At 44.1% G+C, this 26,389-nt stretch overlaps 1 protein-coding gene and 3 non-coding genes across 4 annotated transcripts; all 4 read left to right on the top strand.

Moving 5' to 3' along the window:
- The first annotated feature begins 1,898 nt into the window (after positions 1-1,898).
- LOC8031706 (cytochrome P450 1A1) lies at positions 1,899-20,735 on the top strand. Its single transcript, XM_029989199.4, has 9 exons — positions 1,899-2,068; positions 3,974-4,153; positions 7,762-7,855; positions 10,196-10,351; positions 12,348-12,556; positions 14,921-15,046; positions 15,537-15,641; positions 17,138-17,269; positions 20,380-20,735. Exons 1-9 carry the CDS (start codon positions 1,909-1,911, stop codon positions 20,733-20,735), a joined length of 1,518 nt encoding a protein of 505 aa, XP_029845059.2. The 5' UTR covers positions 1,899-1,908.
- Trnas-gga lies at positions 6,902-6,974 on the top strand. Its single transcript has one exon. It is a non-coding gene; the product is annotated as a tRNA-Pro (tRNA).
- Trnap-ggg lies at positions 7,206-7,278 on the top strand. Its single transcript has one exon. It is a non-coding gene; the product is annotated as a tRNA-Pro (tRNA).
- Positions 7,510-7,582, top strand: Trnap-ggg. The gene has a single exon. It is a non-coding gene; the product is annotated as a tRNA-Pro (tRNA).
- Positions 20,736-26,389: the final 5,654 nt, after the last annotated feature.

The following is a 26,389-nucleotide window of genomic DNA, read 5'->3' as shown; positions in this document are numbered from 1 at the left end:
CACACAGACGTGCTTTTCTTTTCTTTGCCTTAGTTCTGTTTTAGAACGGGGGCGTCCGTTAACGTGCCTGCTATGGAAGAAGCGAAAGTACGTACATACGCGAGTTGTTCGAAAGCACGAAAAGCACACGAGAACGGAACCTGGGCGGCGGCAGTGAGGTGGCGGGGAGCGTGTCCGCACAGCGCGACCACGTGTGTGCTTCGCTACTGCGGCCGTCGGGGAAAGGGAAGGGGGGAGGAGGGAGAGGGTCACCGGAGGGTGGATGTGGCTGGAACGGCGGGGAGGCGGAGAGCATTCTCGTGATCACGTCGGTTTCCCGGAACAGCGGCGGCCTGCAGCAAGCTTTGCTTGGCCTTGCCGTGTGTGAGGAGGGACGGGGAGAGGGAGAGCAGTACCTCTGCTGTAGAGTGGGGTTTTGCGGTCGAAATCTGAGGAGTTTTTGGCCGGGAAGGCGCACTAACAGGACAGCTATCCGCTGTAAAAGTCACATCAGTGTACGTTGGTCGATTCGAGCCACTTTATGCAGCTAATCGCAGTGGAAATTCCGTGGATGTATCTGCAACACAAAATGCACTCTAAAACATGCGTATTCATTTGGTTCATACCCATTTAACCGTATCTTCAGAGCAAAGCGCTTGTTTCAATTGTGCTGATAAACATTGTCTGTCGATCGGTACGATTTTTAAACGTGCATTTTAAGAAATACGCAGCGTCTGCTTTCCCGCAGAAAACTTGGAAAAGTCAATTGCTCTGCAATCTACGGATAGCGATCGGCGTATAATGGTGCTTATATAGACCCTCAAACAAGAAAAAAAAAAAAGAAAAAAGAAAAACAATCTGCGCTGTGGCACCGAGCATGCATGCTGACACGTAAGGCTCTGTGCCACAGCGCAGACAATTTTTTTGTTTATTGAAACACATCAGCCCCGTCACTGGCCGAACCCCCTCCGTAGACTGCAGCGATTGGCCCTCTCAAGTGCTTTGCGGGAGAGTAGACTCTCAAAACTACAAATGACCAAAACAAATGCTTTCGAAACATGTTTATTTTACATACCACTTGGTGAATATTTTCCCCCTTTTTTCTACACATTTGTTGAGGACACATAATCGCACCTCGTCATGTGGGTTTACGCTGGAGCAGGCACAGTATTTAAAGGGGCACTGACACCCCGAAGGTCGTATTTATTTTTATTGTCTAAAACGATGCAAGTTGTAGTCATAGACACGCAAAAAAAAACCGCATCGCGAAAAAAAATTTTCCCGCGCGCGCGCGCGCCTTTTATTTTTGGCGTTTGATTTTCCCGCCTCTCGCCTCCTCGCTTCTTTTGATCGGTGACGTCAAAAATCAGGAAATTTAGAAGCTTTGTAGGCGACATCTCTATAACATTTAATAACGGCAATCGTAAAACATGTTTTTTAACGCAATTGCGAACGCACTACGGCCCTTCTTTTTGAAATACCAAAAATCGGGAGTTCGTTGTGGTGCCGTCTCCTGGATTTGTATCCTCCAACGGAAAACAGGCGACACCGCTCAAAACCGGTCCGCCGCAACGCCGGCGCTAGCCGGCGCTCGCTCCTATCCTCCTCGCTTTGGGTCGCCATGGCAACAGCAGGGAGTGGTGACAGGAAAGTGGACTCTCAGGTCTCCTCAATTTTTGACGTCAAGGCACCGGCGCCGATCGCGCGGGAACTTCGAATTCGGCATTTGGAAATTGTTTTTTTACTTCACGAATACTGAATTCCCAAATCTCAAATTTTGAGGGTAATGTCCCGGCATCGTTTTCAATCGTTTCGGATAATAAAAAAAAAATGATTTTGATGTGTCAGTGCCCCTTTAAGATGCATTTTAGAACTTATATCTCGCGGTTTTCCTTCTATACCTTCTCGCTAAGGTGAACCAGTAACGCCATGAGCTTTCTGTCGGAGAAGGCACTCTTCTTTTGGGACTGGCGATGGTTGACGACGGCCCTTGTTTTCCTGCTCTCCTATCTCGTGGTGCGGTTCTATCACAAGGTGTCCAAGTACCCGAAAGGCCCATTCCCGCTGCCCGTTGTCGGAAATCTTCTGGGTGAGTGCTTTGGCGATCGTTTGTTGTAGCGTATCTGATGCAGACAAGAGATGTGTTATCAGTACCCCCCGTACAGCTCCTTCGGTAGGTTGTATACGATAAAGATTGATAGCTTATGAATGGCACCAGAAATCAGGGCACGTGTTATTGAGCAAGAAGTATTTTCTCATATATACAGTATATTACTACTATTCGGGTGAATCGCCACTGCATCCATTGTAACGAATGGTAGCTTGTATCACCATATGTATATAGGTACAACTTTCAGCATTCGAAGCTATTTGTGCTGCTTTGAGGAACGAGATTTATCAATGGGTCACATTACTATTTTATTCCGCCATCAGAAATTTGACGAGCGTAATAAAGGCTACAATACACAGACCGGTGCATGGAATGCTGCACAGCGTTTTCTTGAGAAAGGTTAATCTGTGTTTACTAGGATGCTTCCAGCTTCTTCGTTCAAAATTCTTGACGTTAGTATGTTTCTTTTTCGTGTGTGTGCAAATTCCACAGCAACCTTTTTAGTGTGAGACAATTTGTGATCGTTTTCTTAAAAAAAAGAAACCAACTAGTTATTTTGTGTATTTTTTTTTGTTACAAAACGTGGCCTGTTCTTTTTAAACAATGAGTGTACGATGCAATGTGTGTGGTATTTTTTATACTGGTTCTATGGTCGGTGCGAAGTCGAACTTTAGTTTTTATTTATAAATTATACTTAGCATAGCCATACCACGAGCTTAATTTGCAGAATGCGCTGATCATCTCTTCGAACGTTTTTGCGGGAGAGCATATGCACCGGTACTCTTGCATTTTGTTTGTTTCTCTGAGCTCCTAAATATTTGTCATTATCACAAATCATGCCTGGGACCGCACTTCGAGAGGTAACTGCATATTCTGCAATATATCCCACTGAATATCTAAAATGTTGGACTATATATCTGAATTTCGAAAGAGACCTGAAAACTGAATTCGGACTTCTCGCTTTGCCTGACTTGTCATTTTATTTCTTGTCATCTCAGAATCCTGTTTTTTTCATATTCACAAGAAAAAAGGTGAAATCAATCGATGATTGCAAGTGCTTCTTGGCAATAGTCTTGCGAAGCAGTTGCCGTTTGCGTTCTAGAAAATTGTGTCACGAATGTTATGCGCATGTGCTGTTTGGTTTCCTTGTATCTCTACGGTCAAAGGTTTCGGAAACAGGCACATATTCTAAAAAAAAAAAAAAAAAATATATATATCTTTTTTTTTTTTTTTGCAGTGCATTAGGTTTATGCCGACCGAGGTGATTTTATACTTTGTTAGCCTTCGCAGTGCAAAGGCTAACAAAGTATAAAATCACCTCGGTCGGCATAAACTTATTTATTTACTTATTTATTCGGGGCAATGAGGCGTTACAGTAAGGCGGCAAGGGGGGGGGGGGGGGGGAGGAGGAGAGGGAAATGAAGATGAAATTCGAAGCAGAAATAGTCACGTAAAGCGTAGAATATAACAATCACTATGCCATAAAACATTTTGAAATTCACAACACCGAGCATAATATTTGTCAGGCTGTTCTAACATTCTACAAATATACTAGGAACTCTATAAGGACAATGCTAAATATAAGATTCGGTCGGTGCAATGCTATCCAGAAAAAAAACTGTCAGTCTGCTGCAATCATATTTTGTTACCGGGTTGGGGTGAGGGTAAATAATTCTGAAATATCTTGCTTCTGCAGGAGCATAGTTTAACTCATAAGCATGATTCTGTCATTGTGATTGCGATAGGTGAAGGTATGTTTCTCTTTTTCATGCCAATTCTACCGCGAACCAACTGCTTAAACAATTACGGAAAAGTGCGCTGAGGACGCAGCATCCAATTCTATTACTCAGTAGAAGGCCCTATACAATGTTTCGTTTCCTTTAGAACTCAGGAACACCAAAGAGCTTTACAAGGCTGCCAACAACTGGTCTCAGAAATTCGGAGACCCAATCACTCTGTGGATGGGTGAGAAGCCAATGGTTGTGCTCAACACACACAAACTTGTGAAGGAAGCGTTCATTGAGAGGAGACACGAGTTTGCTGGACGTTTTTCTACCAAAATGGGTGAGTTATTGGCGCTCAATAATTATTTGCCATTTGAACACGACGTAGTTTCGTACTACTATTCGAGGTAATTCAAGATATTTAAAACGTTTATTTCTTATAAGCTTTATAGTTATAATTATGTTTCATTGTGTGTTTCTGTGCTACCGTGAGAACCAAATAACTATCGTCTTCAATTTATTTTTATAGATATATCTATATTGTATTAAAAAGGATATATCCTCTTACACGTATGAATCTTGCAGTTTGTACCTGCAGTAATAAACGACGAGGACGGGGGGGAACGAGGGAAAGGGGGCATTAAGCCAGCAATCTCTTTTGCTACTTGCACCCTACCGAGATGCCTGTGTGAACTCAACTACTTAATAACGTTTCTAAATATCCAGACTCTCAATAACATAAAGAAATACCAGGGCGGTGCTTGCACCATATTAATTAACAGTTGGCAGAGTATTGAGCGTAGCACAGGTCAGTACTAAAGAAGTGACGGCTTATTTCTATAAAACCATTTGAGCCTAAACATTTGACATAATTCTGTCTGGTTTAGGGAACAAGAATTGAAAATAAATGTGAAACCCGGCCATGATTCCAATGGTGGAAACCTTTCGAGGCCTAATTGACTATTTTTCATTGGTGACTGTATAAATATGGGCCATGTAAAGCACGTTTCTTTGTCCTTTTCTTTTTCTACGGTGATGTCTTTCTCATCGTATCAATTCGACGCCGCGGCTTATGGTAAGGCACAGAGGGACCTATTGGTATATCCTTGTGTGGTATGAATCTCCGAGAACTCCAAGCAAAGTCCCTGTCATGGATCAGTCTCAACGTCTATAATGGAAATGTTTTAAAGTAAAGACGGTGCTCCTCAACATCGCAGCCTACAGAGACCGCGCTCTGCAGTGTTTGTTCTCAGTCGACATCGCGATCGTCGTTCTGATGTTGGCGGATCCTCTCTTACAAGTTCTTTGTTTTGCCGAAGTATGTGGCTGGCAAATATTTGCCAGGAATCTAATAGATGCCATCTTGTGCTATATTTTTAGGGGGCGATATTTCGCTTTTGCCGAGCAAGCTATGAAATTTAATTTCGACGAATGTTTTTAGGGATGCGGTGACCTAGCTGTCAACTTGAGAAAAAGAGGGCACTACATTAATTTCTTTTTTTTAAAACCTGGCTTGGCACTTGCGAGTTAGGGCTTTGATCAAACGCTTAAGAATCCTATGTCCCTGGGGCGAATGAACGTGAAGTTTCAGACAAAGGCTTCCATGAACCACGTGATCTACTAGAGTCTAGAACACAGCATCCAAATCAAACCAGAAAATATCAATATATGTCCTTCAAACCTTTAGCAGACGGCTACGTCAGCGGCCTTCACAATGTAAAAAAAAAGGCACCCTTGTATACAAAATAAATAAATAAATAATGCTCCCGAACGGTCATAGCCATTGGCATCCCCAACTCTATAAGGACAGCCTGAGAATGCCCCAAAACGTTGGGTTTCGGAGAGTTAGGGCTTAGTTGGACAATTCCTTTTAATCATTACATGATTCGTTCCTAAATTAGGGATAAAAAATAAACCATTTATAAACTATGAGTATGTCCAAATAGATTTAAACCATGCTCTCCATTGCCAAAGACCACCGCCTCTTGGTGAAACTCATTAAACCTGCCCTAGTGAGACGATCACCGTTTATTCGGTGTTCCGAAGGGCTCTGAGGAGGAGGAGGGGCATACCGTCCCCTCCCCCCCCCCCCTTCTCCCCCTCCAGAGCTGCGCTCCAATTCGGCATTATAGGGAGTTGTAAACATCTTTCATTTTTTTTTGTACGCACTCCTATCATAGTTTTCGCTGGGGAACTGATAGTAATTCGAAATAAACAAATAAATATATAAAATTTTATTTGATTTTTTATTTGACAGTCAACAATCTTATCATAGAGTGAATTACAGAAGCCATGTAAATTAAGTTATTAAACAAAACATAATTTGTAGCAATTGTTCAAAAGACAATACATGCCATGTTCAATTCAAATACAAAAAAAAACCTATTGTTTCTCCTTGTTTATTACTGCAACAAAATAACACTCACTATCGTTGAGCACCAGAAACACGCTTTTTTTTTAGTATAATATAGCAGTTCTTAGCTAACCTTCTACTTCTATTCGACCAAATTACTGCTCTAATAAGACTACAAGTTTACTTCTGCTCTCACTATTGTGACTTTTTTTTTTTGCGTTATTGCAAGTACCTCGAACCTCACGTATTTGAAGTGTTTCCACTCGATTATAATGCAATTAAATGCAAAGGTGCAAGCGAGCTGGACAAGAATGACGAAAATAATCCCTGGAGAAAAGGAACAAGAGGGACAAAGGACAAACACAAATCTCCAAACACAGCTGGTACGCGACCGAAAACATCCGCCTGGTCCGGGTATCGAACCCGGGACGTCGCCATTTCCAGTGGAGCGCTCTACCAACTGAGCTGATCAGGGGTTAGACGTCTGTCGAGCAAACGGGTTTTATCGGTCGCGCACCAGTCACCTAGCTGTGTTTGGAGATTTGTGTTTGTCTTTTGTCCCTCTTGTTCCCCTTCTCCAGGGATTATTTTCGTCATTCTTGTCCAGCTCGCTTGCACCTTTGCATTTAATTGCATTATAATCATAACCTTAAAATGCAAGCCTTTCACCCTCGTTAGGGTTAGACTGGTGGCAGCTGGTAAAACCTGTTTGCTTTATATATACTGACGTCTAACCCCTGGTTAGTTCAGTTGCTAGAGCGTTCCACTGGGAATGGAGAGGTCCCGGGTTCGATACCCGGACCAGGCGGACTTTTTCGGTCGCTCACCAGTCACCTAGCTGTGTTTGGAGATTTGTGTTTGTCTTTTGTCCCTCTTGTTCCCCTTCTCCAGGGATTATTTTCGTCATTCTTGTCCAGCTCGCTTGCACCTTTGCATTTAATTGCATTATAATCATAACCTTAAAATGCAAGCCTTTCACCCTCGTTAGGATTAGACTGGTGGCAGCTGGTAAAACCTGTTTGCTTTACTGACGTCTGACCCCTGGTTAGTTCAGTTGCTAGAGCGTTCCACTGGGAATGGAGAGGTCCCGGGTTCGATACCCGGACCAGGCGGACTTTTTCGGTCGCTCACCAGTCACCTAGCTGTGTTTGGAGATTTGTGTTTGTCTTTTGTCCCTCTTGTTCCCCTTCTCCAGGGATTAATTTCGTCATTCTTGTCCAGCTCGCTTGCACCTTTGCATTTAATTGCATTATAATCATAACCTTAAAATGCAAGCCTTTCACCCTCGTTAGGGTTAGACTGGTGGCAGCTGGTAAAACCTGTTTGCTTTACTGACGTCTGACCCCTGGTTAGTTCAGTTGCTAGAGCGTTCCACTGGGAATGGAGAGGTCCCGGGTTCGATACCCGGACCAGGCGGATTTTTTCGGTCGCGTACCAGTCACCTAGCTGTGTTTGGAGATTTGTGTTTGTCCTTTGTCCCTCTTGTTCCCCTTCTCCAGGGATTATTTTCGTCATTCGTGTTTCCACTCTTCCATTAGAAAAGAGAAGTGAACGCGTAAAGAAAAGTGTTCAAAGTTTCGTTCTGTCTTTTCAAGCGGAACTCCAGAGACAAGGAAACCACAACATTATGTTTGAGGACTATAATTCAACCTGGAAAACCCTGCGAAAGTTGGCACTCACCGCCGTCAGGTAGGCGATATTAACACCACGCGATTAACAAGGATGGCATGGTCCTTTTAATGGATTGCATAAATTGGCTCCTTAACGCATCGCCATAGATTTTTGTACAGAGCAGGCCGAAGATAGTGCATTTGCTGTTTCAATAATTCAAAAACAAAATTACCTGAGTAAACAATACAACAAATGATGATCTTAATTGTTCTACTTACAATATCTGTCCGCAGAAAAAAAAAATATTAACATAAGAGCCGACAGATAAAAGGTACACTCTAAGAAATGTCTGCGCGTCTACTTACCCGCAAAACATTCGAAGAGCCAATCATCATTGCGATCTACGAAATCAGCTCAGCGAATGATGAGGCGGAACATCTGTTTAGACCTCAGAATTAAGTCTGCGCTGTGGCATTACGCTATGTAAGCATGACACTTTGCATTGCGTCATGCCACAGCGCAGACTTCATTTTTAGGTCTAAACGGATGTTCCGCCTCACCATTCGCTGAGCTGATTTCCTAGATCGCAATGATTGGCTCTTCGAATGTTCTGCGGGTAAGGACGCGCAGGCATTTTTTAGAGTGAAAGAGAGCAAGTGCGCAGAAATTGGTCTCCGATAGCAGACGATACTTAGAGTCGCATGCGGAACGTGAATTTTCAATGTAGCGGATGACTTATATTTTCACGATTAATGCACACTGATTAGCCACAAAACCAATATTAATCAATAATTTGGTTGGAATATTTCTTTCTTATATGACAACAGCTGCCGCCATTCTTTGCCTCAACCAGACGTCTTCATTTGTAGAGGGCCACATAGATAACATATTCAAGATCTTCATTTTTTTTTTTTAATTGTGCATCTGCGTAATTTTGTTAGTAAATTTGGTAACAAAGTGGACCATTTTCAGCCACCTCTGCACAATCTTGGCTGGATACGTTAAGAAACCAATTTACGCTGTTCCTTCAAAAAACCAATGATTCATTTTGTTGATTAGCAACGTCAGAGAATGTTCATGTTGGACAGGCTTGTAGGACAGTGCATTTGGTAAGGATCATCTTAGCGAACGGCGGGTAGGTAAGTGAAAGGTTGCTCTCAAATTTTGTTCCTGAACACACACACACACACACACACACACACACACACACACACACACACGCACACACACACACACACACACACACACACACACACACACACACACACACACACACACACGCACGCACGCACGCACGCACGCACGCACGCACGCACGCACGCACGCACGCACGCACGCACGCACGCACGCACGCACGCACGCACGCACGCACGCACGCACGCACGCACGTATATATAAGGTGTTTTGTACTAAGATTTACAGATTTGTTTGAAAAGAACCGTGAAAGTTGCACTTATGCGGTTTGTGCAGGTGAGTTATACGACCAGGGGGACATTATGTGGGTGGCTAATCTTTGCGATGAGTCGGCTAATTAATTATATAAAATCTTTAATTAACTTTTTAATTAGTGAAAATAAATATACGGTTCCAATTGGAAACTTAGAGAGTGTCATCGAAAAAAACTAAATCAACTCTTTTTAGAACGACTTAAAGCCGCGGGAAGCTCGGGGGCGCACCAAAGTTACCACTGGTGAAGCAGGCGCAAAGCTGGCAGTGGCGAAACGCGATGATAATCTAATCATCCGCGTTTTGCCACTGCCAGCTTTGTGCCTGCTTCACGAGTGGTAACTTTGGTGCGCCCCCGAGCTTCCCACGAGCTTCAAGTTGTTCTAAAAAGGGTTGATTTAGTGGTTTTCGATAACGCTCTTTAAGTTTTTAATTAAAACCATATGTCTATTTTGACTAATTAAAAGTTAATCAACAACTTTTAATAATTTAGCCGACTTATCGCAAAGATAAGCCACCCACATAATGGCCCCCTGACCATATAACTATACATAGTATATATTGCGAATTTAAGCGATCGAGGTGTGTCTATCAAATATCGAGTTTGGTGGCAAAAGTGTGGTTTGCTATAACAATAATACAAATCATTTGTTGTCTTGTTCAACATACTCCGCCTCCTTTATCTATTGCCATTGGATACTAATTTTTCTTTGTTGGAATTGCATGTCGTCATGTTTGAACCGCTTCAGCGGCGCCACCGCAATGTTTTCAATGCTTCTGTTTGCTTAAACAGATAAAAATGTACAAGCCGGTGGGATAGGGGATACGCAAATGCTTTACGCTATGAAAAGCGTAGTTTTCAATACACGTAATATGCATAGCACCTGTCATCTGACGTGCTTACTTATTTGTAGTCACTTGGAGTGCAGGAGCATGTATGAATGCATTGATTTGTATCGGTATTCTTTGCAGGAAGTACGCCGTCAGTGACTCGTTGGAGAACCTTTGCTGCGAGGTCGTGGATGCCTTCGTGGATTCTTTGAAGGTGGGACCCAATGTAGTGGATTCGAAGACTCCTTTTGAGTACATGCTCTACAACATAATCGGCTTATCTGTTTACGGAGCAAAGTAAGCTTATGTCACGAACTCACGCGAGCTCGATACTCTCATGTAGGGTGCCTTCATGTGTGCTTTGCTTAGGGTGGAGACATCCGGCCATTTTGTCCCACACGTTTACTTTTCTTTTTTGTCCAGAAGCGCGTGAAAGAGCGTGTCCCTGCGCGCGTTTGTGGCGCTGACTCTGCTATGGCGACATTTTTTTTTCCGTCGCTTTCTTTGTATTTTCCCCTTGAGTGCGTGCCGTCGGCATCGAGTACTACATGGGTGGCATCACCCTAAACAGAAGGACATTGAGGCACCTATATTATCATGTTGACAGCTTGGATTCCTACTTTTGTTCTCGCCCAACCGTACTAAAAGAATAAAAAAAAAAAAGAGGATTGATTAATGAACGATATATACTTGCTTCAAAAATGAGCAGTGGTTAATTTCGCTTCTGTTAACTGCATTGCATAGAAAGAAAATGAAACGGTTCGCAGGACAGTGGTACTTTTATCTGGGACTAGTTTATGAATATGTATGCGCTGGTGCATCTAGCCATGATGAGTCTAATTGTGGTGAAAATGGATCGAAAAAAACAACAAAACATATACGTCTATTTTGTCACTTCCTTAATCAGAACCATTCTTACATTGCTGTGTACCAAAGCGGGGCTTCCTTTTATCAAAAAATGTTTTTTGTTTAATTTTGCAATAAGAATCGGAGTTGCGAACCATGAAGACAAGACTCAGTGAAAGTGAATTCTTTAAATTACAAAAATAATGGTAACGGCGCCGGCAAGATGGTAAACGTTCATACCTAAAACAAAAAGGAAATACTCGACACAGGGTAAAATGAGGGGACAAACACAACGAAGCCTCAAATTGAGACTTCGTTGTGCTTGTCCCTTTCTTTTCCCCTGTCTCGGAGTTTCTTTTAAGTATGGACTTCGAAGTTGCCGTATTCTAAATATGTTTGACGAGTGCAAATAAGCGACATGTCAAAAATCCCGTTTTCGACACCACACACAGAAAAAGGTCTGGCAACAGTGACGTGACTAATCATTTTTAATTTACAAAATTCTTAAGAATGGGAGGAACAAAACAGTTGACATTTATTAGTTTCGAACTATACAGCTGTAGATATGGAGCTGAGTATTTTCTGTGATATCACGAGGAACTAATTGGAGTCTCCAGTATTTGCGTTAATTTGACAATTGGGCGAATTGACAATAAATGAATAACCCGTCACATTTGTTTAAATACGATCCCCTCGAATGTATACAGGGTGCTAATTTTTTAAAGGTAACATATTTGTTAAAAAAATAGCCGGGAAAGCTACACTAATACGGCTTGTGCCGGTGATGCCGCCAGGGGCACGTAAGATAGGGGTCTTAAAAATGCGTTTATTAACTTTTTAATCAGTTAAAATATACGTATGGTTCCAGCTAGAAAGAAACTTGCTGGGCGTCATCGAAAACCACTATATGAGTAATTTTTTGAAAGTCTTAGAGCACGTGGGAAACGTGGTAATCCGCTGAAAAAGTGAACATTTTTGCAACCGGCAAAAGGCTGGGACGAGAAAACGCGGTTGATAAGAGACGGAAAACCCGCTTGGTCGCATTATCGCACAGGCAGCCTAGCTCCTGTCGCACGAGTGGTGACTTTGGAGCTCCAGGCTGCTTCCCACTTTCTCAAAGTACTTCAAATATTGACTGATTTAGCGGTTTGTGGTGACACTCAGTAAGTTCCTTATTAGAACATATTTTCTATATAACGTTATTTAACGCATTTCACTTAATTAACCAACTGACTGTTACGATTAGCCCCTTATACTATGTCCCCCTGTCCGTATAACCCACCTGTACAAACCGAAGAAGTGTAGGTTATTTTTGTTTACGTGTTAAGATTAAAAAAGAAAAGCCCCGTGTATAATAACGATATCTTTATATTTAACGCTTCTACATTTTTTTTTTAAATTATGACCCGTTGTATCTTCATCCACTCCCTATATGTTTCTGTTTCAGGTTTGAGAAAGAAAGCCCAGAATTGACCAAGCTGCAGGCCAGTAAGAAAAGATTCCTCGAAATAGCACCAAATGGACTGCCAAGTGACATCGTGCCGTGGTTGGGTCTGTTTTACCGCGGGCGTGAAAAGAAGGTCAAAATCCTTTTCAAGGATTTTATCGATGTACTTGATGGCCTGTACAAACGAGCTGCAAAATCCTACGTCCCCGGTACGTTCGCATTTTGTTTTGTAAGAATTTTTTATCGGCAGCATTTTCTACACCATAGGGATAACCACCTTGCCCCAGTAAATTCGAGACAAAGCGTTTTCCAACAGAACCCCAGTTCACGGGTTCGAATGCCGCCCGATGGGCCCGCTATATGACGGAGGCCTATTGAGGAGAAGGCGCAGTGCGAACAGATGCCCTTTCATTGGTTTGGTACTTAAACCCCCCAAACTAATTATGAACGAATAATATCAAGGTTAAAAATTCCTAACGTTTGCAGAACCGGCCAAAAGGGTATGCTATGCCTAGACACGAAATTCACGGAAATAAAATTGTGGATTCGATTTAAAATTCTTTATTCCTTTCGTAATTCAATTGCGTTTGCTTTTTCAAAGCGTGCGACCCTGGAGAAATGCTTTATCTCCGAGTCAACAAAAATATAAGAATAAATGTATAGTACATCCCGCAATTCATTCAAAAATTGCTGAACGTGGAATATACAGGGTGATTCAAGGAGAGGCCAGGCTCTTTAAATCGACCGCAAAAATTCGGTTTCTCAACCTATCGCGCTACGACTTTGTGCCGCGTTGCCCACAGATGGTGCATTTTTTTTTGTGTAAAATTTGCAAAGAACGAACTTACTTGACGAAAAGGTAAAGAAAGAAAAAGGCTTAGCTCCTATGGAAACGCAGCGACGCCACCGGTCTTCAAACAATACGGCGCCGTTTCGTACGGGAGGCAAGAGATAGCGCAACGAACGCCGCCAACGAACGAGCATACGGCGCCGAGAGCCGGCGTCTTTAGCGCACGATCTTTTCGACTCAAAAGCGGCGCGCATTCCGCAGGCGGCGACAGTCGCAGACACAAAAGCAGGCGCGGTAACAACAAGAAACTGCAGTTCCTTGTCTGCTAAAGACGCCGGCTCTCGGCGTCGTATGCTCGTTCGTTGCAGGCAGTTGGCGTCGCGACCGCTTGTGCCATCTCTTGTCTCCCGTGCGAAACGGCGCCGTGTTGTTTGAAGACCGGTGGCTTCGCTGCGTTTTCATAGGAGCTAGACCTTTTTCTTTCTTTAGTTTTTCCTCAGGTAAATTCGCTCTTTGCAAATTTTACAAAAAAAAAGAAAAAAAAAGCACCATCTGTGGGCAACGCTGCACAAAGTCGTAGCGCTATAGGTTGAGAAACCGAATTTTGTGGTCGATTTAAAGAGCCTGGCCTCTCCTTGAATCACACTGCACAGTGTCCTCATTGACGTAAGCGAATGACAAAAAAAAAAGAAAAAGTGATTATCTGTAGACTAGGCTTGTTGCCTTGTTACCTATATGTGTTTGGGAGCGTTAATAGATAGCCTTTTTATTACAATAGCAAGATTCAATACCGCGCACCGCTGTGTTCAGCGGTGCGCGGTATCTTTGGAACTTCGCGGCATGCACACTAGTACCTGCGAACTATGAGGTATGGACATTGTAATGCATAAATGGTCTGCTAAATTATAATATTGCATAGTCCTTGTTTTTGTGTATGTTCCGCGAAAAATTAGTTTTAGTTTTTGTCCTGTTGACGTTCAAAGTAAGGGGCATATTTCTACGTTGCCTGAGGGTCTGTTTCCACTCGTTTGTGTCGCCCACCGATGTTTCACGTAGCGACTTCGAAAATGTGCATCAAGTTCGTTTGTAGCGTGACTGGTGGAAGCTTTAAGAACCCCTGAATTCCTTTGTTTTGAAGTCCGTTCTACAACAACCAACATAGAGGCAGCAAGTTACGTTCCAAAATGCAAATTAATTTGTTCTTTTTGTTTGCACGCTTCAATACTCGGAAGATGCAGATCTCTTAAAATTATAAATGTAGACACGTTCCTAATACAATGCGCATGTCCCAAAATCAATCAGAGCATCAGATGAATGTACTTGTTTCACAAATCACCACAACACTGGTAAATAAAAAAAAAAAAAAAAAAAAACTAGGAATGCTTAGTGCATGGCAACCACAAGGATAAGATGTATTTTTCAATGCCTCATTAAAAACCAAGCTCTATATTTTGATATATATAAACCGATGAAGGCAGCCAAAACGTAGTGCATTACCTAACAATTATATATCCGTCTACTACATTTACCACGCCTCGCGCATATTTTTTACACTTTCCGCTTATAAGACCTTTTTTTGATTGTGTAGATGAGAATCTTTTAAACACATTGAACAGGTTTCTTTTGTGAGTTCACTGCGAAGTTCACTGTTTTGTGATGATGGAAATTGACGAAGTTTCGGCCAAAATGGAGGCTTAAAAGAAACGGAGTTAGTAAAGTGACTTTGTGCATTCCATAAAAAATGTACGAAGATGTTTTATTTTATTTTTTTACATGCTCTCAGGCAAAATCGAAAACTTCACGCACTCCATGTTGGCAGCGAGAGACGAAGCCATTGAGCAAGAAAAGAATGACGCTCAGTACCTCACCGAAGCCAACATGGTCCAGATCATTATGGACATCTTCGGAGGTGAAGAAGACATAACTACTTTCTGCACATAGGTGTATCAAAAAATAAGAACCTATATATTTAATGTTATGTACAAACAAAGCTTATGCTGATACACGCATGTGACATATCCATGATTGATGGACGATCAAATCATATTTGTCGCCATGTAATGATGGTATTGATTGCAAGTACGCTCATTACGTCGCGAACTCTAAAGCTCAATTCGCACATTGGTGAAGTTTTAATATGAACTGTAGATAGTGCAAACAGGCTTTATTGGTGTTGCTACATTACTTATTTCCTACTTAAGATCACATACCAGCAGCTCTATTGCACTCACTAAGGCTACTTTCTTCAAATATGACATCCGGCTGAAAAATCCTCTAAAATAAAGGTTATTAGTCGCAACAGTGTCTAGGTTAGACTTAGTTAGATCCCATATGTGTTCATAAGTTCGAGTCGTTTCGGCATTATTCCATATACATCTGTTATTAATAATCTTTTTCAGCTGCAACGGATACTTCATTGGGAGAGCTACAGTGGTTATGTCTGACGATGACCAGAAAGCCAGAGATACAGGAAAGAATAAAGGAAGAAATAGAAAGAAACTTGGGTAACTAACGCCTTTGTCTTCTTGCGACTGCTTTCAGCGGACCATTTTGTGCGTCTCTTAGAAGTTATACGCTTTTACACACCGGTAATAAAGGGAACGAGCAGCGAAAATATGTGTACGGAAGCAACTTCTCCCGTTAGGTCTAAACCGAAACTTTACCCATAATCTCCTCGTGGCAACTGTTTTCCTTAGTCACTGACGATACGTGAACGGCCGTAAGGCCCTCCAGCTGTCCCTCCTCCAGCGCAAGCTTTCTACCTTCGGTTGCGAAAGTCGAACGCCATGCTCTTGCGTTCTGTGTTTTAACGGGTTCGACGAATGCAGTGGAGATAAAGCTACTAGCTTTCGCTCTACCCACTAATCGTTCCAATCATAGCTCAGAGTTCTGTCATCCCAGCACTCTTGTCTCCTCCTCTTCCTCACTTTCTAGGCACATACTGACAGCTTAAAGGGGTTGTCCGGTCAAATTTAGTATTCAAGAAAACATTTAGACCTCATTGCCAATGGCTGTAAGTGTAGAAGCATCTTCCGCGACAGACCTGAATTTTGTCTGCTTCCCTGAACGAGTAATTGTATTTTAAACCAAGCGTGCATAAACTGCGTTTTCTTCATCCATTTTGAGAACAGCGGAGGCTCTGACAGAACATAACGCAATGATGGCGCCGAACTGAAGCGACCTTCGTAGTCTGTCCTCCGCGTGAGTGCTACGACGGGGTTTAGGCTCGTCGCTGCGCCAGTAAATTTGTTGCGAATGAAAGGGGGCTCTCGTTGGTGCGGTTGTCACGCTCTGCACTTTTCCGCGAGATTTACAGTAGCGAGTAAAATGGAACGCCAAGGTGGGTGTCGGGAGCACTGTGTTCCCACGGAGGGATGAGGCATAGGATATGGCAATTGCAAGCCTGGTGTGACGTTCCACGAGGCATTTGAGCGCAGCCATGGATACTTGAAGAATTTGGCTTGGAGTTTCGTCATTGAGTGCACTACATTGGGGGTGTCGTTTCATAGAATAAGAAATGGTCCATGTTAATCATTGGGCTCCCACCAGGCAACCATCGAAAGGTCTTAAGAACTTCCGGTTTTCACTGGACAATCTCTTTAAGAAGTTTAGTGCGTGGCGTGTCCCGTGCCTTCGTCTATCGCTCCAATGGGATTCCGGCATTTGCTGATAAAACCGCGAAAGTCACAAAAAAAAAGAAGAAAAAAAAAACACGAAGAGAGTAAGTTACTTTTTGTACAAATACGGAAACAGACGATCAATGCGCAAGGTATGGGTGCATACGTTTCATTTGATTCATTTAGCCGGTTAGATCGCAGACGCGCGCCCCACAATATTATGAACGCCGTGTTGTAGCAATTTTGGAGTTCTGTGATCAAACCCAGCTGCTCGTAGCGTCGGTTGCGCTCCAGTGACTTAAGCTGCACAAAAGTTTAGATTGGTTCCACACCTTGCACTGTGTGCGCGGTAGCATTTTCATCTCCTGGACCATCTGAAACAGGGCAAGCTCGACCCGGAATGCAAGACAGAGGAAAGCTGCCCTACACAGTGGCCTGCCTCTTGGAGACCCTGCGCATGTACCCCATCGTTCCCCTAGGCCTCCCGCATAACACGACATGCAACACAGAAGTTGGTGAGTCTAGTTTCATACTACGGCTCGCTGTAGTACGGGGGTGGGGGAGATTCTACAATAATCGGAATGTTGTAATAAAAATACTTTAGTTTTAACAACTTGCCGCGTTAATCACCCTCAATGTAGTCTGCATTTGAGTGATCGAATGCTCCGATCCAAACGTGTGATCTACTTTTCAAAACAATTCTGGAACTCATCCAAGGTAATGCCTTTCAATGCCACCATCGTTTCTTGTTTGACCTCTTCCACATCCACAAAACGTTTCCTCTTCGTGACTTTTTTCATAGGGGCGAACAGAAAAAAGTCACGCGGGCCGTGGTACCGTGAATAGCGGGGGAAGGGAGGGGGGGGGGGGGGGCGGGCAGCGTCATGCTATTTTTGTTTGAAAATTGTTGCACTGACAGGGTGACAGGGCAGTCAGTGCGTGCTGGGGCATTCGCATTTTTGGGTCGTGGCGAACTGGAACTCTTCCACGACTTGACTGTTGCTTTGTCTCAGGATCGCAATTGTATCACCAGCTTTCGACACCTGTAATAACTTTTGAAACAAAAGCTTGGGTCAATTTCCAAATGTTCATTTAGCTTTGACAAGCGTTTACCCGAGACTGTCTATGATCAGCAGTGAGCAAACTACGCACAAATTTCGCAAAAACCTTTTTCATGTTCAAATTTTCAGTCCAAGTGCGTTAACACGAACTCAAGGACACTCCACTCAGTCCAGCAAGTTGTTCAATTGTCTTTCTTTTGTCTGCCAAAACCAAATCCCGAATTTTCTCAATGTTTTCATCAGTTGAGGATGTTGAGCTTTTAGGGAGGTTGGTCGTCGATCAATAATTCACCAGACTTGAAGCGAGAAAACCACTCGTGGACCTGCGACTTGTTCATAGCATCTTCTTTGCAAGCTGTCTAAAGCAGTACAATAGCTTCCGCCGCCGTCAAATCAAATATTGCACGAAAACGAGGAATGAGTTCGAAGCGCTGGGGAAAAAAATTCACAACATGCTGCTACAACATTAGCAGACGACGCCGGTGGGCAAACTGACGCGGAAGTGGTGCCGCTAAGTGCTGCTAGTGGCTGAAGCTGGTACTACGAGCTGGACGTCCTTCAGGAATTCCTTCCTGTTACTTTTGGGTCCCCCCTCGTATAGCGATGTGCCCCTGATTTCCAGCGCTGATCTATGCAGCGGTGTGTGTTTCTGCTTTAAACTTCTGAAGTCGTGTCTCATACTACGCTTTATGCTTCATATGAGGTTATGTGGAACATTATATGAACCATAATAGCCGCCATAGTTTCAATACACTAGTATATTAAATCGTTACAATAGTGGCGAAATATTTATCGCTAATGATAAAACGGCAGTTTGATACTTTAGACCCATGTTACGGATAAAAAAAAATTGGAAGCTGGATGGCCAAAAAAACATGCTTTTCGTTTATGGCTCGTCAAATTATGAGGCGCTGGAGAAATGCAGCCTTCTGCGTTAAGTTCTTATTTCGAACTCTTTTTGTTCGCCTTCCGCCCATTGGAATGCATGCGGGAAGGGCCTTAGAGCGCACCTGGTATCGCTGCGCCGCAGCGTTCTTCCGCAACATAAAGTTCGTCTGCTTTCCTCGCCGTCACCATGGCAACGAACGCCGAATGAATAGAAGCACGCACAGTACCGCCGCTTGAAGCCAGCAACAGCTGACGCCATTTTACGGACGGTGTCAAAACTTTAGGTATAAGTGGCTTGCGTTGATGTCACGTCGGCCGCCATTGCTCCGTTCCATGCTCCGAGCCTTGCCGAAAAGAAAAAAAATTCGATGGTGCCAAATGTTTGCCGCAGAAGGTGCGGGCACGGGAGCATGGTACGGAGAAATGGCGGCCGCTAGGGTGTCATTCGACGTTACTCACAAGGCGTGTATAAACAAAAAATATTAAAACTGAGATGGTGAAAAGTGCCGTGGTGTGCCCAGATTTACGCTTTAAAATCCACTGTTGAAAGTAGTGTGGGCTTTCCGCGTTCGCTCTTACTGCAACGCATAGTTGTATGGGCTTGAATCAAGGCTGCCAGCACGGAAAGTCAAGATTTCCCTGGCGAACGCCTGAAATTTCTCTATTTTTGCCAAAAGGTTCCTCGCTTGCCCAAATAATTAATAGTAAATATTCGTCGCATTTTTGCATCACTTCCATTTTTACAGTGAAAGATATATTATGTTGCCTTTAAGCCTCGCATGTGCTTAGCAAAAATGAGCTCATCGGGTCAAAACCCCGGCCAAAGCAAATCTGGCCAGGGGAAGTGTTACCGGGAGATTCATGCTGAAGATTGAAACCCTATGTTTACCTTAGATGTTACGCACGCCATCAGAACATGGTACTGCTTAATAACTCCAATATCGAAAACAAAAGGTACAACACAAGCGAAAGTTCTGGAACTCGAACACAGGGAACACGACATATACTTACTACCATTTCGTGCACGGCACTTCACGATATAGTATTAGTCATGGTAAGTCTGTATCTCCAGACATCGCAGCATTTCTTCATGTACTAAGGCTTCCTTTTTCGAGGAGGCACAGCGGCACTCTCAGAAGTGCTTCCACGGGGGCGATGAAGGCGAATGAAAATTGATTTTGCCCGAAAAAAGTTGGTCAAGTGCTCCTCAGTATTTCCAGATGGTCGCCCACCAAACCGCGAAAAGGCTGGAGGGTATAGCCTAAATGGAGCCAAAGCCGCTGAATTTTGATGTTATCTCAAAATGAAACCATAATTGACATATAAAATTCCGGATATATATTGTGCCTAAAATTTCCCTCAAACTAGCAAGATTTTTCTTATTACTACATAGACCGGAATTTTATCTTAATCTGTAAAATTTCCCTCAGGTCGGCAGCCCTGGCTTGAATGTTAAGTGTGTAAATAATTGAACGCAGTTAACGATACGATATGGCGTTCACTAAGAACAGGCATTACTATGAGTATACCGTATCCGTATAATCGTGGAACTGCCTTCAGCAAGCGGATCAACTATTCGTTCCCTGTGAAAGTCTAAGTCAACTTTGACAGATGAAACGTTAGTATATACCAAGGTGTGCTTCTTTTCTGCTCTTCTCATTCCCATGCGAACACAGGCGGACAGTTCATTCCCATGGACACTGGCATCTTTTACAACATCTACGCCATGAACCGTGATCCCCAGCTGTGGGCAGAGCCCGAGGTCTTCAGGCCGGAAAGATTCCTGGACCCTGTCACGGGCAAGGTGAACCAGGAACTTCTGCCCCAGCTGATGTCTTTCGGTCTGGGTCCCAGGACGTGTCCAGGAGAAAAACTGGCACATGTGGACATGTTCTACGTCCTGGTGCGCTTTATGCAGCGCGTGAGCTGCAGTGCACCGGCGGGGAAATCAGGCTCTGCAATAGCGGCAGTTAATTCCAACCTTTTCTTGTGTCCAGCAGAACAAGACATTGTTTTGACTAGAGTGTACTGACCCGGAAAATGCATCTCATAAGTTATGCATACTCAAGAGCGTTTGCATTGCGAATTTGTGTTTGCTTTGAAGGCATTGAAAATGAACGACCGGCAGAGAAAATATTAACTCTGTGTACAGAGAAAGCCGTTATAAATAAAAATGGCAAACAAGCCACCACACGTATTTGTGACTGCTTCTTTCTCTTATCAGGTTTTGCAGATATGTTGTAAAACGTGATAATTAGTTATTAATCTTCACTGTTCGCTGAAATGTACTATTCCCTTGCAGGCTCCAAGGATTAATACTAAAAAGGGCACCTCTGTCACGCGTCGATATGAAAAAAGATATATAGCTTTGTTTGAACTTTTACCGCAGACACAAAGATGATTAATCTTCCTGAGCGGCATAGGTTCTCTAGTAATCTCTGTGCTGCCGCATAGTAGGGCCCTTAATGACACTAATTACTTACTCCATGTCGTGCGCATCTGTCTCCCCAACTGTTCGCTAATGTATGTTACCTCTAAACTGCGTTCTTAAATCGAGCGAGCGATGAATTCATGTCGAGGATTAGGCACGTTAACTTGAAACTTGTCTTCGTTCCGTTTTGTTGCGAAAGGTATGCTAAGTACCGAATTAAAACGGAGGTTCGGGCGAGTTGGTTGTTCATGACTGACATGGAAACAGCGCACCCTCAAAACAAGCACTCTAAGCTTTCATGCACACAAAAGAAAGAACCACTTACACAGCGCTGAGTAAGTGGTTCTTTCTTTTGTGTGCATGAAAGCTTATAGTGCTTATTTTGAGGGTGCGCTGTTTCCATGTCAGTTAAGTACCGAAACACTCATGAGCTGGATTTTAATTCCGTTGTAAGTAATACACTATGTATTTACCGAAATAACTTCTCTTTTTTTTTCGTCAATGTTCGAACTGTGTTTAGTTTGTTTAGTAGTCACTGCGTGGCGCCGCTTACCTTCCAATCACACGCAGTAAGTGCGCCGCAATTTTGAGTTACTTTTTTTTCTTGTTGTTGTACGTGAGTGGTTTAGTTGGTGACAGCCAACGTTACTAGAACACTCAGTTGGGAAACTCGCCGTCGAAACTTGGGCCGCTGGCGTCCACCGAGACCGAGCTAAATACGGTAACAGCGCCACTCTTTATCATTTTCCTGTACTGTGGTCACCTTGAGCTTTTAGAAAGCATGTTTTTGCGTAAAAACAAACAGAAAAGACTCTTTTTGTATGAAATTTATTGGAGTTTAGTACCAAATGATGGGCGCGTGATGTTTTTTTTAAATCTTTAGGTTGCAGGGTTTTGCGGCACAATTAATATTGTTTTTATACAACCATGCCTCAGCGGTGCTTTCAGGCAGCGCGTCCCGACCTAGGTGCATTTTAACTTGGGTGGTGAGTTGCGGCGCGTCCGCTGGAGAGGCGGCGGTGGCATTCATGTAACCTCATCTGCTGTATCTGTTTCGGCTCCACAATGGCCGATTAATGCCAAAATAGAAGGAACGTACAATTCCTCGAGTGGTCGCTGCGGGAGAAATGGTGGCGTTGTATTCGTCATTAGCTCGGTTCTCGAGGACACATCGGGGCCACTTTTTCAGATTAGTCTCTATGGCAGTTTCCCAACCGAGTGTTTTCGTAACGTTGGTGACAGCAAACCCAGAAAGAAAACGAGAGCCGTGACGATGAACGTTTGGCGCTGCTCGATTTTCTCCATCGAATCGCAGCGCAGGCTAAAGACCTTTGCAAATATATCTTTGTCTGCTGGGATGTGGAACGCTTTCTGAGCACGCGCCGTTACTCTGCTGTGCAGAATATCAAACGCTGCGCAAGCGCCCACAGCTCAGTGACTCAGCATTTATCGCCCGGGTGATAAGCGATGGAAATGTCTATAGGCAACCTGCAATGCTGTTTGGTTTGGCGTTATCTAGCAACTGAAGCAAGAAATATTGGGTATGCCTGGGAGTCGCAGCTGAATTGTTCAAACGTGAGCTATTACTGTGGTGGCGCCGCTTAGCGTAGTGTCTGAAGCAAGAAATACCGGGTAGGCCAGGAAGCCGTTATCGCAAAACATGCCATTACGGCTGAAGCTGCGGCCTTGGCGGATCAATCGGAACGTGACTACATATCACCGGAGTGCGCTTTTACTGCGAAGAAGTGTCAAACTTCTCGCTGCGTCATGCTCCCGTTGACCGCGATGTGGGAGCTTATCGTTGTCCTTTTGCCAAGTTACAACCAGACAGGGTATTAACTTTGGGCTCTCACTCTGCTGGTGCTGCCTGGCTGTTGCCGGCTGGGCTATGGTCGGACTTGAAGTGGACCGGGGTATGAGCGTATTTTTAGTCTCGTCATCCACCGAGCTCACTTTGCAGGGTGCAATAAAGTCCCTCGACATTTCTCTTTACAAGTAACGACAACCAATACAGATGACGAAGCACATTCCGCTGGAACGAAATGACGTCGTTCAGTTCAGTCCTCTGCCGTGCGCCGCCCTTCGCTTCCTAAAACCTGCACCGTCACACAGTCGGCGCTTCAAAAAATGTCGCTACTTGTATACGAAGCTCTTATTCTATAAACTTTAGGTGGTAGCCATGAGATCACCGTGTGCACTGCGGGAAACTATGCGCTCCAGATTTTTTAGGGTTGCATGGTGATTGACGGAGCGTTATCTTTGTTACTTTTGTCCAATGACTCCGTCGCCGTTTTATCTCGTATTTCCGCGAGGCTGGGGCTCTAATCTGGTTACTTGGCGAAAAGGTCGGCGAAGGATGCGGCGGCCGTGATAGGCAGGCGCCGCTCTCGACCTTGGAGCCAGCCAATCGCGACCGCCAGATTCCTTGACGACTTTTTCGCCAAGCCTCTATAGATAAGACAGCCCCTGGACGATTGTCTTTTTTTTAGGAGAACGCGGCTCATTCGCTTGTACTATTCCCGCGAAAAGCGACTTTTTTTTATTATCTCACTACCACAAAGATAAACGATTCGTCTGCATTATTTGCAAAGTTTGTTGAAGCTGTGCATGTCTGTAAAAAACAAAAGAAAAAAAAAAGCGTTAAGCAGCAAATTAAGGAAACTCTGTTAAAGTCACGAGTGTGTAAAACCGCAACAGTATAAGTTTCTGTAAATGTTTCCTTGTATATATATATATATATAACGTTGACAATTCATGCTATGTAACTGGCTCTGGGTCCCTCAGACCGGGTCAATTGCGTAGATCGTTGTTTGTGATAAAACGTCAGCGTGACAAGACAACACACCAATTTCGATCCACTGCTCGGTGTGTGTACCAAGCGGTCACCCGGCAGAGTCTCCGCTCCGAAATAAAGAGTGTCGCAATGTTTGACCGCTCTGGGCGGATTTCAGAGGCTTAGGTCGGAAGCCCCGCTTGAAAGCCGGACTGAATTTGTCGCAATAACGAACCGGGGCTCTTTCGACTCCGCCCGTAAGTCGGGCAGTCTCCTAGAGCTCGTCGAAGATGACGAAAGCCCCACTCGAAAAAAACGTGTTCCTACTTCAGATAGGGGCACCGAACTGCACGGGCTTTTGTTTCCAACAGAGGGTCGTCGCTTACAGAACCGCCGACGGTTTGCAAGCGGGATATATATTTCTTTCATTTTCCTTTTTTAAGATGGATCTCGGTAAACCTACCTTTTGTTTTGTTTTTAAGGTTACTCGGTAAACATTGGCGAGCCTGCATTCAAATTTCAAAAAAGTTCCTTGACGTGTCATAAAGAAAATAATCGGGTTTCTTGACCGATATTGTGAACAGAACGGCGCACGAAAAAACATGAACAGAGAAAAGGAACATGCACGACACACAAGCGCTGATCGACTCGCAACTGAATGTACACACAAAAGGAAAAAAAAAAAAAAAACTTGCTAAAAAGTCTTTCAGCAGGTTCTCTTCTTCTTCCTTTTGCGTATAAATTCAGTTGCGAGTCCGCGCTTGTGTGTCGTGCATGTTCCTTTCCTCTGTCCTTGTCTTTTTATGCGCTGTTCTGTTCACTATGGCGTCGTACCGCCCAGCTTACCACACTTCTGCAGTTTCTTGACCGCGAATTCGAAAGTTGGCATTTAAATATCTGCACACTAGTGATAGGGCTGAGCAGGCCAGTTGAATGGAAAAGGGAGTAAAAGAGGAAGTAAAATCAAGTCAGAGAGGAATGCAAGAAAAATCAGCTTTAACAATGTACAAATCAGAAAAAAACATGACATAAGAAAGGGAGAGGTGTTTGATAATTTACGTGGAAGTGTTTTCTTGTTCGAGGAGAGAAGCGTTTTCTAAAATCTTGCTAAATACTACCCAGATTTCCTGGCTGAAGTTAATAACCGAATAGACTTGCCTTCGTTTATATTTACAAGCAATTGGCCCCGTACGCGATGACGCCACAACATGGCGCTCCGCTCTAAACAAACCTTTGCTAGGGCCGTTGTAATGGTGAAAACCGTCAAATGCATAGGGGCTCGACCTGAGGTTAGAAATTGTCTGATAGAAAAAGTAAGTAATTTCCTGTAAGCATTGAGCCTTCTTCACGTCTAACCATGAAGGCTCTTTCTATCGTCTCAATACCATAAAGCGACGACAAAAGCCCGTAACAAAGTTTCAGAACCGGTTTTACCTTGTTAGCAGACGACACAATGGGTTAGCAGACGACACAATGGCTTCGCAGGTTCAACGGTTCTTTCTGGGAGCGTACGTGACCGCGTTGAATGGGGTTAGTGACGATCGACGAAACTTATATTCTCGGGGTCTCCTTTCTGTGGGATTTTCGGAAGCGAAGAGTGCCCGTGCACAGACTTGAGCGACGCTCGAGGTGTGCGAACGAACGCCTTCCCGTTGGACTCGCTTTCGCACTATTTGAGAAGGCGAAAACACTTTGAAGCCGAACTGGCCGAACCACGTACGACGACGGCGTGAAGTGTACCAAGGTCGAAGTGCAGGTCTACACTCGTTTCAAGGATTTTAGAGCGCAACCCTTAGGCGCCCGTTTCCAGCTTGAGCGGCGTCGGCGTCGCCGTCGCCGTCGCCGTAACCGCGCGGTGCATTATGGGTAAATTTTTCCGAAGGGACCCGAGGACTCCCGAAGGAACCCGAGGTCGTCCCGAAGGAACCCGAGGTCCGTCGGGAGGACCTCGCGTCCCTTCGGGAGGACCTCGGGTTTCTTCGGTAGGACCTCGGGAAAACCTCGGGTTCCTTCGGGAGGTTCCTTCGGGAGTTGTATGCAACTGGTTGCATGCAACCTGGATTGCATGCAACAGGTTGCATGCAACCTGTTGCATGCAACTCCCGAAGGAATTCGAGGTCCTCCCGAAGGAACCCGAGGCGCATCCGCATCGTCATCATCACTGATGACGTCATCAGGGACGTCACTGATGACGTCATCAGGGACGTCACTGATGACGTCATTGGCATCCGCATCGTCATCGTCATCATCACTGATGACGTCATTGGCATCCGCATCGTCATCGTCATCATCACTGATGACGTCATCAGTGCCGTCACTGATGACGTTATCAAATCGTCATCGTCAAGGTCACGTGACCTCAGGGGTTCACGTGACCTCAGTGGGGTGACGTGACCTTAGGGGTCACGTGGCCGCCTGAGGTCACGTGACCCTCTGAGGTCACGTGATTCTCCTGAGGTCACGTGACCCCCCTGACGTCACC

This window comes from Ixodes scapularis, unplaced genomic scaffold, assembly GCF_016920785.2.
Source record: "Ixodes scapularis isolate PalLabHiFi unplaced genomic scaffold, ASM1692078v2 PGA_scaffold11__112_contigs__length_91849675, whole genome shotgun sequence".
NCBI lineage: Eukaryota > Metazoa > Arthropoda > Arachnida > Ixodida > Ixodidae > Ixodes > Ixodes scapularis.
The sequence above is the reverse complement of the archived record's forward strand: the minus strand, read 5'-3'. Positions and strand labels throughout refer to the sequence as shown.